Source organism: Doryrhamphus excisus, chromosome 3, assembly GCF_030265055.1.
Source record: "Doryrhamphus excisus isolate RoL2022-K1 chromosome 3, RoL_Dexc_1.0, whole genome shotgun sequence".
Classification (NCBI taxonomy): domain Eukaryota; kingdom Metazoa; phylum Chordata; class Actinopteri; order Syngnathiformes; family Syngnathidae; genus Doryrhamphus; species Doryrhamphus excisus.
Genome location: NC_080468.1, coordinates 30197589 through 30210475, shown reverse-complemented (window position 1 = coordinate 30210475; position 12887 = coordinate 30197589). Strand labels below are relative to the sequence as shown.

Here is a 12887-nt window from a genome sequence, read left to right as displayed (position 1 = left end):
CACTAACGCTGCGTGACAAAAAGCAAACAAGAGTTGAGTTACCACGGAAACAAAGTTCTGTCACACAGCCAACCACAAGCTGGCATTTGCCTCTGAGGAGACGTGTGATTGGTTAATTTCCCGCACGACTGAGCCGGCGCTGACAGCTGATTGGCTAGCGGGCGGGATATGTTAATGAAACTCATTCACTTGCGGTGCACATGCAAATGAGGTTTAAGGTGGAATATGCAAATGCGACATTAAAGGAATTAGACGTTGAAGACTGAACTGAAGTGAAACCAATCTTACTGCAGTGACACACACACACACACACACACACACACTTTCAGAGCGTGCTTGGTCTCATGTGATTCACCTGAATGGTGCCTGAGGCGTCTTGTCTGCACAAGAAGACAAGTGCACACATTCTCTGAGTCTTTGTGACGGAGACAAAGACAGCCAGCTACCTCACACACACACACACACACACACACACACACACACACAAGGTGACAATGGCATGTTGCTGAAAATAGCTGAAAGGTCTATTTTTGTCATGTGTGTGAAGGACAGTCAGAGGACCGTGACCAACATGAGTCACACGTGTTGCCAGGAGGAGCCACCAGGGGGCGGTGCAAGGAGCTGTTTGATGATGCATAATGAGAGTTGTCATCAAGTTGCTGTTGTGTGTCTATTCTTTTTCCACAAATTGTTCCCTCCATCTGCTTCCTGGCGTCGCACCTTCTGTCTCGCTCAAGTGTTTGCCTCCCAGTTGCTGCGACGACTGCAGATAGCTTTGTCAACAGCCTCTCCGCTGCTGCGAAGTCTGCAAGCCGGGTGTGCTTTGACCCCCGTGTGCAAGGTGTAAGAGTCGTATTGGACTTGACCGTGGAAGAGAGGACATGGAGTTCATGCTGGTTTGTCCTCGGGGGCCTGCGAGGGGGCTCATTACCAGGATGTGTGCTGAAGTACTGTCCGGTGGCGTCCATGGGGCTCCAGGCTGAACCACTTCTGTCTCTAATAATCTTAAGTGAGCTGAAAGTGTGACTGCAGCCTGCAGACACAACACAAAGACCACACTCTCATCAATTAGCTCTTATTTTAGGAAGGGAGATGAGCGCACACACCTGACAGCTGCCTGGGGGATAATGCTGGAGTGTAGCATGTTGGGGTTAGCATGCATGGTTAGAATGTGCTGGTTTCCACCAATGTTAGCATGCGATGGCTAACATGTAAGGTTAGAATATAATAGTTGACATGTTGTAGTTAGTCGTATAAATGGTTAGCTTGTGGTGCTTAGCAGCTATGCTTAAGAGGTTGTGGTTATCTATAGTTAGGATGTACTGGTTAGCACACATTGTTAGCATGCAGTGGTTAGCATTCTTGGTTAGAATGTTGTAGTTAGCAATATTGTCAGCATGTAGTGGTTAGAATGACGTGGTGAGCAATGTTGCTGGGATGTGGTTGTTAGCATGCATGATTAGTTTGCGTTGGTTAGCATGCATCGTTAAGATATAGTGATTACCATGTATTTTTAGCATATACTGGTTAGCATATGGTGGATTCCATCAATGTTAGTATGTGGTGGTTAGCATGTATGGTTGAAATGTAGTGGTTAGCAAGCATGGTAAGAGTACAGTTAGCAACATTCTAGCATGTTGTAGTTACCGTTATGCATGGTTAGCTTGTAGTGGTTAGCATGTGTGGTTAAGATATATTGTTGGCATCTATAGTTAAGATGTAGTGGTTAGCATGAATGTTCGCTTCTGTGGTTAGCAATGTTGCTGGCATGTGGTCACTTGCATGCATGGTTGGCATGTAGTGGTTCACAACCATGGTTAGTATGTACGTAGTGGTTAAAATGTAAGGCTGGCAATATTGTTAGCATGTGGTAGTTTCCATGAAGGTTAGCATGCATGATTACAGTGTAATTGTTAGTTCGCGTAGATAGCGTGTAGTGGTTAACATGCATGATTAGCATGTAGTGGTTAGCATATACGTTGAAAGTGTAATGTCTGCGTGGTTTGGTGACTTTGGGAAGATTAGCGTGAAAGTGGTGTTTGATGGGTTTGTCTTTGTTTTCCTACGATGTGTAACTATGGACGCACTTTTACTTCTTTGTTTCCTTCTGCTGCTGCCTTCTTCTTCTTCTTTCCTTTTTCAACTCGCACAGACGATCCCAAGAGAACGGCCCGCAGAGACGTGCTTACCCCCCCACACACCCTGCTTTATGTGTGTGGATCAGCATGGAGGAATCACATGACAGAAAACTGCAGAAGCGGTTCTAATTGTCCAGGCTGACCACAGTGGAAGTTTTTCTGACACGTCCTAATTGGATCAGCGCACGTGTCCTAATGTGTCCATTCGGCCGTGCAGGAGGACACGAACCAGCGCTGCAGGATCGATTGGCGCCGACACGTCTTGTTCCGCATCACGTCTGTGTTGAAGACGACTCTTTTGGACGTGGACTTGAACAGGGACCTCATTTGGACAAGTTGAAGACATGTTGAAGACTTTATGTAGAACCTTCCACACTTTGCTGACTTTGATTGACTTTCACAGCAGATGGGCAGTCACCAGAGACGTTGCCATGGCAAAGATGCTGAGCCAAGACAGGTCAACCAGATCTGAACCCTTGAGTGTGTGAGGTGCTACCGATGTCCACCTACAGCTGTCACTGTGGAGGAGAAGTCTTCACCAGCTTTTATGCAAAGTAGCAACATGAGAACGTCCAAATGTGTTGTACTACTTGTAGCAGTAGAACATCTTTGCTTTGGTTCGGATCCATCTTTGATGTGGTTAAGAAAGGCAAACAGCTGACTGGCCCGCAGCTCTGAGTGTGTGTGTGTTTTGCTTAAGTCCATCTGTTGTTGCGTGTCGGCCCAAGGCGGACAGACAACAAGAGTAAAGGCGGCATGTAGGTGTGTGTGCGCGCGTGCACGCCAGTCCTCGGGCGCCGCTGTCTGTGCTTCTCTGCGGATCCCAGATGGAGCCAGAACTCTACAGAACACATCAGTCCACTTGGCGTGCTCTCACACACTCTGACTCCTATTGTGCGGGCAGGCGGATCACCTGAGCCGCCACGCTCCGCCGAGCTGCTCGCTCGTTACGACACCGACGCCCAGCCAACATTCCTGATGGTTATGATGATTGTATCCGTCTGATTTGGAGCGTTTATGAATGCTAACGTGTTTCCATGGTGTTTACCATCACGAGACTTTGCTGACTCCTACGGTTTGCGTTGCCGCTACAGTGGAGTCCATGTGGTCCCTCTGTGCTCCTCGGGGGAGAAGGCCGGCCGGACTGACAACAGATGGCGCCCGGCGGCTCTGGGACCTCGCACACATCAAGCGAGAAAGAGGAGCCAGGCCGAGGCCGCATGTCAACATCAGTGCGCTCGCTCGTGCGGACGTGGGCCTGAACATGGCCGACGCGCGCACAAGTGCGTGCACACAGATGGAGGAGAGCATCAACACCTGCTAACATCTGCTGATGTCAAGTCTGAGGAGGCAAACGAAGACAGCCGCGCTGTTAGTATGCTAACAGGCCACTGCTCTCATGACTGATCTGATTGACAGCTGACGCTCCTAAAGGTCAGAAAATAAATGTCACCCCCCGTCAGACTAACAGGACAGACCGTCCCGGTCTGGACTCACAGTCCTCACTTTGGCTCCGCCCACCACACACAACAGAGGCGGGCCCACTTTGCTGTGACGCCCAGCTGAGGACATGTCCAGGCTGCTTACCTAGCTTAGGCAGCGAGTACTGGACCTTGAAGTAGTCCTGGTAGAATCCCAGCAGCCTCTTGGTGATGTGCAGCGCATAGTCCCCCGCCCCGCTGGCAATGGCGTCCGGACGTGCGTACAAACGGATCTGAGGGAAGAGAAGAGGAGTGAACTTTCTCTGGCATCAATAAAGACACATCGTCAACAATGCAGCCAGATGTGGAAGCTACGAGGTCGACGAGCACCATGTGACTCATCGCTGCCTTCCGCTCAGCGAGCATCATGTGAGCAGATGTGTGGCCCACATGTGCAACACACATGGTGATCAATAATCCATACTTCCTGGTCACGTGACTGGCCTCATTGTTGCCGTGATGGAACATGAACCACAGAACTGCCTCAATTCATGCACTTCCATACTTCATACTATCATGCAGAAGCGCTGAAGTATTTGACTGCACAAGTATGCAGAAGTACATGGCTGCATATATTTACATTTAGTATACATGCCTAAGTATGGACATCCATTCTTAGACTTGACATTGCAGTGAGTGCAGTGCATACTTACACCGAGCATTTAGCATGATTGTATGGACTTCCATACATCCACTTAACATTTTGAGCGTATAAGTACTATATACAGTACACGTACATAGATGCATACTTATATTCAGCATTGTGAATGCATCAGTGTGCATAACGTGCATTAGTATGGACTTCCATACTTACATGTAACAGTTTGAGTGCACATATAATTTGTGGAAGTGTCTACTTACACTTAGCATTTTGAGTGCATAAGTTTACAAGTATGGATTTGCAAATGTATAGTTAGCATTTAGAGTGCATGAGTATGCATAAGTGCACAAGTATGGACTTACATACAACCACTTAGCATTCTGAGTGCACAAGTGCATACATGCATACATACTTACACTTTGCATTTTGCACTGAGCGCTTCGAATGGATCAATATGCATAAGAGCGGTAAGTATAGACTTAAGTATATACTTACACATAACATTTTGAGTACATACGTACGTAAGGGTAGGTGTGTAGTGCATACTTACTTATCATTTTACATTTAGCATTTTACACTTAGCACATACTGTACAGACTTCCAAACTTACACATAACATTTTGAGTGCATAAGAAAATGTGCATAAGTGCATACTTACATTTAGCATTTTCTATCTTACACTGAGCACTTGGAGTGCAGAAGTATGCATAAGTATGGACTTCCACACTTACCTGTGCATATTATACTGAGCACTTGTCATTTTGTGTGCATAAGTGCACAAGTAAGCACGCAAAATGCTAAGTGTCAGGATGGAAGCGCGCAAATTGAGAGAAACGCAACATCGAAAGCCTTCATCGCAAACTAAAAGGTCACTTATCGTCGCCATGGCAACAAGATGTCTCTGTCTTTCCTGAGTGTGAAGAGACGTTCCACTTGAGCAGAGATTGTCTTCGAGACAATTGCTCCGGTGAGGATGACGAGAGCAGTAGCCATTGAGGAAATGAGCATTCTCTGTCCACCAATCAACACATGGAACTGCGTCCAGCCCCGCCCTTTTAGAAGCCCCTCAACCAGTGTCTCCTAGAGATTTATTTTCACAACTAAAGCCAAGAGGTCAAGCTGAAGCACCCCGTTTACTTATCTCCCCTCGCTCGCCTGGCGCCGTTGGCTTTGATGGACAGTTTAGTGACTGATAGCGGCAACGTGTCCGCATCGGACGTCTACGTTGCGACAGCCAGGAAAACAGCCGACAAGAGCATCAACATGCCACTCACAGGGGTCAGAAGTCAACAACTAACCAGTAAACACACAACGCCCACAATTACAATGGAAAACGCTGACACTAGGAAGTCGTTTCCAGGAAGTGGAAACGGCCATAAAAACACCTGCTTTTCACACTCTAATGAAGCCTGCATGACACTACACCAGCTCACTCCTCCCCCTCCAAGCCATCCTGCGTCGCCGGCATTGACATCCAACCATTTTGGATCAACATTTCAGAGAGAAAACACACAAATGGGGGTTTTTCCACCCCAAAAAAAATCATTTTTGACCAAAAATTTGCAAATTTGAGAGGATATGAATGCTGAAAAGCAAATATATAGGGATCCACCGTATTGCTATGATATACTGTGATGTATCAGGAGTATCCAAAGTGCAGCCCTGGGACCATTTGTGGCGCACTGCTTTTTTTATTTATATATATTTTTTTATTTAAAAACATAATAAAAAAAACAACAATCACAGCCAAAAAATAATTATATATATATGTTATAATATTATTATTATTATATAAGTAATAATTATTATAAATAATAATTATCAGTAATTTTGCGAGAATAAAGTCAAAACATTGAGAGAAAAAAATAGTATGATAAGCAAACAAATCTCAATAAAGTTTTGGGAAAATTGGGTTGGCAATAAAGTCCAAATATGGAATAAAAGCATCATTTAGGAAGATTATTTAAGAATAAAGTTTAAATATGTGGATAAAGAAAAAAAAGCAGGGGGGGGGGGGGGCAAGTTGCTTCCAGAGCAATCAGTGATAAGTGAGTCAATATTAATACATTTAATATTTTTGCAGTTTGAGCATAGGAAAGCTGTTTATGACTTTCCAAACACAGGTTTTAACATTATTAGAGCTCTGCAGACATGAAATAACACCCCAACAGTCTTACTTTTACACTCCAAACTTCAAGGGGACCTATGATGCTTTTCCATTTTTCTGACCTATGAATGGAGTTACAATGTTGTATTCTAGTGTTAAACCATGCCAAAGTTTCAGATCATGAGGTTTGCGCATTTGGAAGTGAGCCCTGAAAGAAGTTTGGAATGGCTCTGAATGGCTTTTCATAACACAGGCTCTCTGTGAAATCACAAGGAGCTGGGCTTCCATATATGGGCATGTGCTGTAGGCCAGATACTCTCTAGGACTGCCCACCCCACTGCTCTACTTCGCTGTTTACGGTTCTTAGCTATGGCTCCCAGGAAATCTTTCTACGAGGAAAGCTAAAGCAAAAGTGGTTGGAGTTGGTGATTCCCGGCAAGAGAAAAACATTTTCATCTGTCAACAACATTTCACACGGGATTGTGTTTGTAAACATGAACGTGAAATATCTGCCAAACTGTTGCTGAAGCCAGAAGCAGCGCCCTCTTGCCGGGAAAGGTGCATTCATGTCGAACACACGATGCCCACACTTATTAAATGCAGACCTAGATTCATACACGGTAAGTCAGGGGTCTCCAACAAGTAGACCATGAGCTGCCAGTAGCTCCTAAACACTTCTCAAGTAGCTCTCCAAAAGCTTAATTCATTTATTATCCACTCCTATACCCACCATATTACCAAGTGAGGTTCTGCGGTGGTTCGGAAGTACTTGGGAGTGTGACCAGTGCATGCTCGGAGGCGGGCTGTGGGTGGAATAAATTCCGTTTTGGAAATACAGCTGGAATATGTGCAGATTCTGGAAGTTCCTAGAAAGTTTTCTGTGCGGGTTATGGTGTGTAGTTAGGAGCACTTACCACTTCCACACGGAAACAAGAGGAGAAGCCTTTTTTCACGGAATGTCGGCATATCTCCATGCAGTGTGGAAGTTAAAGTCATCTAATGTCATGATGCCCAGTGACCACAAGACAACATATAACTTTTTCAATATTTCTTGACTTGTAAATGGCCATTGCCCACCACGAAACAGAGATGATTTATGAATATATCATTTTTTTAACTACAAAACGTCTTAGCATAGCTTGTAAATAATATCAAATATATAATAATAATATCAAAAGCAGCCCTTGCAGCCTTTCATTTTAAACCATGTCAGCCTCACTGGAAAAAATTTGGACACCCCTGTGTACTCCAACCTGCCTCCTACAGTGCACGTTTGTGTGTGTGTGTGTGTGTGTGTGTGTGTGTGTGAGAGAGAGCGAGAGCTTGACAAAAGAGAACAAAAGAGATTTATCATTCAATTCATTTGTCACATAATGAAGTCGTTTGTCTCTCACAGCTTTGCTTCTGTTGATGCTGCACACACACACACACACACACACACACACACACACACACACAGGGTTGCCTGCAGGCGCTAACAAGACATTGCATATGAGAGTGATACTGCTACTGAGAAGACTTCCTCCTCAAACACACTCACTCCCTGCAAACCTTTAGTGAAATGGTCACATGACCCTATTCATGCTCTGGTAGCAACATGACCTCCACCAAGGCAAGGCTCCAACCACCAGGGCAGGTTTGTGTGTGTGAGGGAAGATGGATGAGGTGTCATTACACTGACAGAAACAATCATAGGAGAAACAAGGTCGAGCACGTCCTTGTCCTGGTATTACAATAAAATTATATGTCTGTGTGTGTGTGTGTGTATTGTGGGCGCGGGGGGGTGGTCACTGATACAAGTTGTGTGTTGACAAGTCAGAGTGCAAATGGACGCTGACGCTACACAATCAGCAGAAAAACATCAGCGCTTTGGAGCGCCACCAACGAGCCGCAGCTGGCGTGGCTTGGCGAGTGCTAACGCAGCGCAGCTGTGACCGAGGAGGAAGTCGCGCGCGTGAAGGAACTTGATGAGCTCATCTCTCAAGACGGCCCCAAAACAACAACAACAACAACAAAGCTCAGCCTCACCCGTGAAGAACCCACACTCGCCTTCCCCGCATCAGCTTCGCATCACACGACGCTAAGATGGCGACTCACCGTCACGCCGCTGTCGCTGTGTGTCTCCCTGTAGGTGAAATTGCACACGGCCCAGGCCAGGTAGTACGTGGACATGCGCGGCGTGCGGGCGAAGCGCCGCGTCAGCAGGCCGTCCTCCGCCGGCCTGCTGCTCTCCACAGGCATGTTGGACAAAGACGTGTACTGAGCGTCATGACGCAGGCTCAGCGAGAAGGTGGCCTTGTAGACGGGCTCGTCGAAGCATGGGAAGGCCTTCCTGGCATGCGTCGGGCTGAACTGGGTCACCGCCAGGTAGCTGGGGGGGCATAAACAGGAAGTGGAGGTCAAACAAGGGCTGGGGAAGAAAGAACGAGACTTTGGTGAGAGGAAATCACACAGAAAAGATCATCTTTGAATCCTAATGTGTGTGCGTGCTATAGCTTTACGAGGAAGCTGCTGACTCGGCCAAGAAAGGGGTGGGGCTTCATGGCTCAGGTTTCGGAGGAGGGGCATCAATAACATCATAGTGGTGGATCACGACTCCGAGAAGGTTCCATTCAGAACAAAGTAGCTAAAAGTAGCAGATTTGATTTCATTTGAGGCTCTGGTGTCATGCGATCACTTCCGTCATCAAGTGTGTGTGTGCGTGTGTTTGTGTGGGCAAGGATTCATTTTGTCACCTAAAAGTAGTGAAAAAAGCTGTGCTTCTGCCGCATCGCTGCTAATCCTCAAGCTAAAACACACACACACACACACACCACATGTGTGAACACGCTTGATAAGAATGGTGTTTGTAGCTGACAGTGTGGACTATATATGTGTGTGTGTGTGTATTGATCCAGTATCGAAACAAGAGCAGTCAGCAGTGAAGCGAGGACCACTGAGGGTCTGAACTAATGTGGAACATCACAGCAGGAGAACATAAAGCACCTTCAATCTTCTCCTCTGCACATTTATTATACATACATCACTTAGCATTCAGCAGCAGCTAATGCTAACGACATCCTTCATTCCAAACTACAACCAAGGAAGTGTTGCCCTTTTATGGGCGTGATGCTGCTGCCCTGACTAATCAGAAGATTTCCTTCAAGTCTAAAAATGTATCAGTGTGTTTTGCCAGGCTTCAGCAGACTTATATATAAATACATAGGGTGTGCGTGTGTGTGTGAGAGGTAATCAATGATGTGGATGTGAAGTGTGACCTTTTCCACAGCAACCACCTGCTGCAGCTCCACTGTGTGTGTGTGTGTGTGTGTGTGTGTGTGTGTGTCTGTGTGTGTACGTGCACATACTGCCTCTCGCCCTGCAGCATGTACGAGCTCCTGAAGAATCCCAGAAGCTCGTCCTCGATAGCGGCGTCGAAGGTGATGTTGAGTCGGTAGCTCCGGTTAGCTTTTAGCTCTCGGTGCAGGACCACCACGTACATTTGATTGGCCGGGAAGGGGAAGTGGCGGTGGATGCGGATGGCTCCACCCCCAGGCCTGCTGGCGGCACGGCCGCCGGCCCCGCCCTCCGTCGTCACAGACACACGCTCCACCTGGGTGAGACAGGAAGTGACCGGTGACTGCTAACGCTAATGCTAACCAACATAACAAGACCTTCACAGCCAGAGGGCGTGTTACTCTGACTGAAATTGACCTTTGACCTCACCGAAGCTGCTGTCACATTAGCCAGATGCTCCTGGGGGTCTAATTAGGATGTTTCAGCATCATTAGCCCCCCAGGAAGCTCAAAAATAACCATAGCAGCAACATGCTATAACACAGGATAACAGTGGAAGGGGGTAGGCCTGTGCAGACCACACCCCCATAAATATTTTTGTCCATGTGACCAAACCAAAAGTGATGAAGAAGGAAGTGCTGTCGGAGCAAACATGGCGTACGGTGGGTACCTGGAGACGGTCCGCATGCAGCACGATGACTCTGGTGGTGTTGAGGCACTCGATGTCGATGCTGACCTCGCCAGAGAAGGTGAAGTTGTCCATGCAAATGGCGAGGACAATGTCGTAGTGACGTGGCCTCAGCGAGCCCGGCAGACGCGACCTCCGCCATGGTTGGCCCGCCTCCTCCTCCCCCCTGTCCCACACCCTCTCCCCTCTGCTGCCGTTCGACTTGGGCGACACCCCCGGGCCCCGGGAACCCGAATCCCCCGCCCCCACCGGCGCCTCATCCGGGCCCACGCACTCCTCAAAGCGCACGCCAAGCACCACGGCGACCACAGTGACCACAATGAGGGTGAGGATGGACAGGGCGAAGGCGAGCACCAGGCGCTTGTGCACGGTCATGTGACGCTCGCTGGTCCGGGGCCGCACCGCTACCGACTCCGCCCACTGCTCTGAGAGGCCACGGCCGTTGCGCATGGCCGTTCAGTCCCATGGAGATGGGCAACTTGACCTCTGACCTGCTCTCACTGGGGGCGGGCCCTCTCGCATTGGAGGGCACTCAAAGGACCAATCAGACGCCAGGAAGCGGTCTTAGCTCAAAGGATCAAAGCTGCTTTTGTCTGCTTTGAATATAAATATAAAAATAGATTAATATATGTCAGTAAGATTTATGATACACATTAAATTGATTAATTGATGAAGCTGTAATAAATTGTACTACATTTTAATTGATAGGAGGCAATTAACATTAACATTAACATTAACTTAAGTGAGTGTTTCCCTCACGTGGAGTTGTCCATCCATGATCGGCCGCTGATGGCTTCCTTCGTCACGCTAAAGTCCACTCTCATTTCCGCAGAAAAGGCCGAACCAACGCGGTAATACGGATCCACCGAGCCGACACCACCAGAACATCCCGAACACACCAAAGTGAGCCCGGAGAGATAAAGCGGCTATGGGTTTCGGCGCCGCCGAGCTGTCGGTGCTCCGTTCGAGCTCCAGCAGATCCAGCAGGTCCGTTTCCACGCACGACAAAGTCTGTTGCAGAACCAGAGGAACCTTAGGAACCTTTCTGAGTGCTGCTCCTCGCTGCTTTCAGCCTCCGTGCACGCGGAGGGAGGAGGAGGACGAAGATGATGAAGAGAGGAGGAGGAGGTCTCGTGCACACACAGCCCACTGATTGAGCTCGTGCTCGAAAGAAAAAAAATGTTTCAACGCGCTACGGCTGAATTGAACCACACTAATCACGCGATTAGACTTTAAAAAAAAAATAAAACTAGTCACGTGGTGCTTACCTATCAGTCACTTATACTTATATAGGCGTGGCCACCTGGTGTTGGAGAGGTGCAACGTCCAATCAGAGACACAGACACGTGACGCCCGCCGGAAACATCTATTGACTGATGACACACGTACACGTACACGCACATACACATGCACATGCACATGCACACGTACACATATGGTGCTAGAATGAAGGTCATGTTTTGGTCACGGGGTTGTTGTTTGATTCCCAGCTGTCACAAAGTGGTCGTCTTGGCTAACTGCTAACGAGCAAGATGGCTGTAGGGACCAATGCGGCCTCTAGAGGGCCGCACGGCACAACGCACGTGCACGTACGCATACACACACAACTGCCAATTAGCGGTGTGTTTGAGCCAAGTGGATTAAGGTGGAAGACGGCGAGGAGAGTCTGCCTCCGGAGCGTGGATTTCAAACACACTCACATTGCCATTATGATATATATGTGTGAACAACGAAGCATGCCTGTCAGCATTTGCATTAAAAATACGTGGAGCGGGGATCGCGAACGTTCAAATATGGGTGAAAAAACATTGGTTTGGCTCGTTTCTTGAAACAAGAATGACATTCTTAGAATAAAATGTACAAACCTCATTTCTCATTCAATTCATCAAATGACATGACATGAACGTCTCAATGTGTAGGTCCATCTCTGTAAATGATGTACAGCGAGCTAAGTACAGGTAGCTAAAACATGTTTTCGTTCATCAGCCTCTCTATGAATGCGAGTGTGAATGGCTGTTTGCCTATATGTACCCCGGGACTGGGACTTATTGAAACATTTGGAACTTCAAACAAAAATAATAAAGTAAAATAAGATGTTTTTCAGACCACAGGCTATAAAAGCCAAAATCTGTTCCCAATTCTTATTTTCTGTCAGGCATTGACACGGTCATGCCCTCCTGATGGCTAAAGCTAAGAAGCTTTTTCTTCTTCAAGGTGGTGGGATGGTGGAGCTCCATAAGCCAGGCTTCTGGCAGCGTGCCATTGATGCTGAGGTTGGACGCAGTAAGATGGTCAACCTACATTTTTAGGGAAGATTCTCAGCATTACGGAACTAAAGAGTCAAGCGTTAGACCCCCAAAAATGACACCTGCATTGAGCCGGAGGATCCAATGGGCTGTCCGTCAAGACACGGGGCGGTCCTGGACCCACATGAAGGCCCTTACTGGTGCCCACTGCAGCACAATAACCGTCAGACGCCATCTGTGGGAAAAGGAATCCAAAGACCTGGTCTCCTTCAACGCCACAAAAGTGCCTGTTTAGACTTTGCCAGGGAGCACCAAGCATGGGACATTGGAAGGTGGAAACAAGTTTTATTC

At 47.5% G+C, this 12887-nt stretch overlaps 1 protein-coding gene across 5 annotated transcripts in view; it reads right to left on the bottom strand.

The window, feature by feature from the left end:
• Positions 1–12270, bottom strand: part of LOC131125851 (thyrotropin-releasing hormone-degrading ectoenzyme-like) — a 30250-nt gene extending 17980 nt beyond the window's left edge. Inside the window, exons 1-5 of one of the 5 annotated variants that reach the window (XM_058067775.1) lie at positions 11050–11565; positions 10273–10886; positions 9675–9919; positions 8425–8698; positions 3726–3852 (exon numbers count right to left, since the gene is read on the bottom strand). In XM_058067775.1, coding sequence (XP_057923758.1) covers positions 3726–3852; positions 8425–8698; positions 9675–9919; positions 10273–10740 — 1114 coding nt within the window. In that variant the 5' untranslated portion in view covers positions 10741–10886; positions 11050–11565. Of the gene's footprint in view, positions 1–3725; positions 3853–8424; positions 8699–9674; positions 9920–10272; positions 11566–12155 lie in introns of those variants that run through there. The other 4 variants (XM_058067776.1, XM_058067779.1, XM_058067774.1 and 1 more) reach the window with 4 other exon arrangements.
• Positions 12271–12887: the final 617 nt, after the last annotated feature.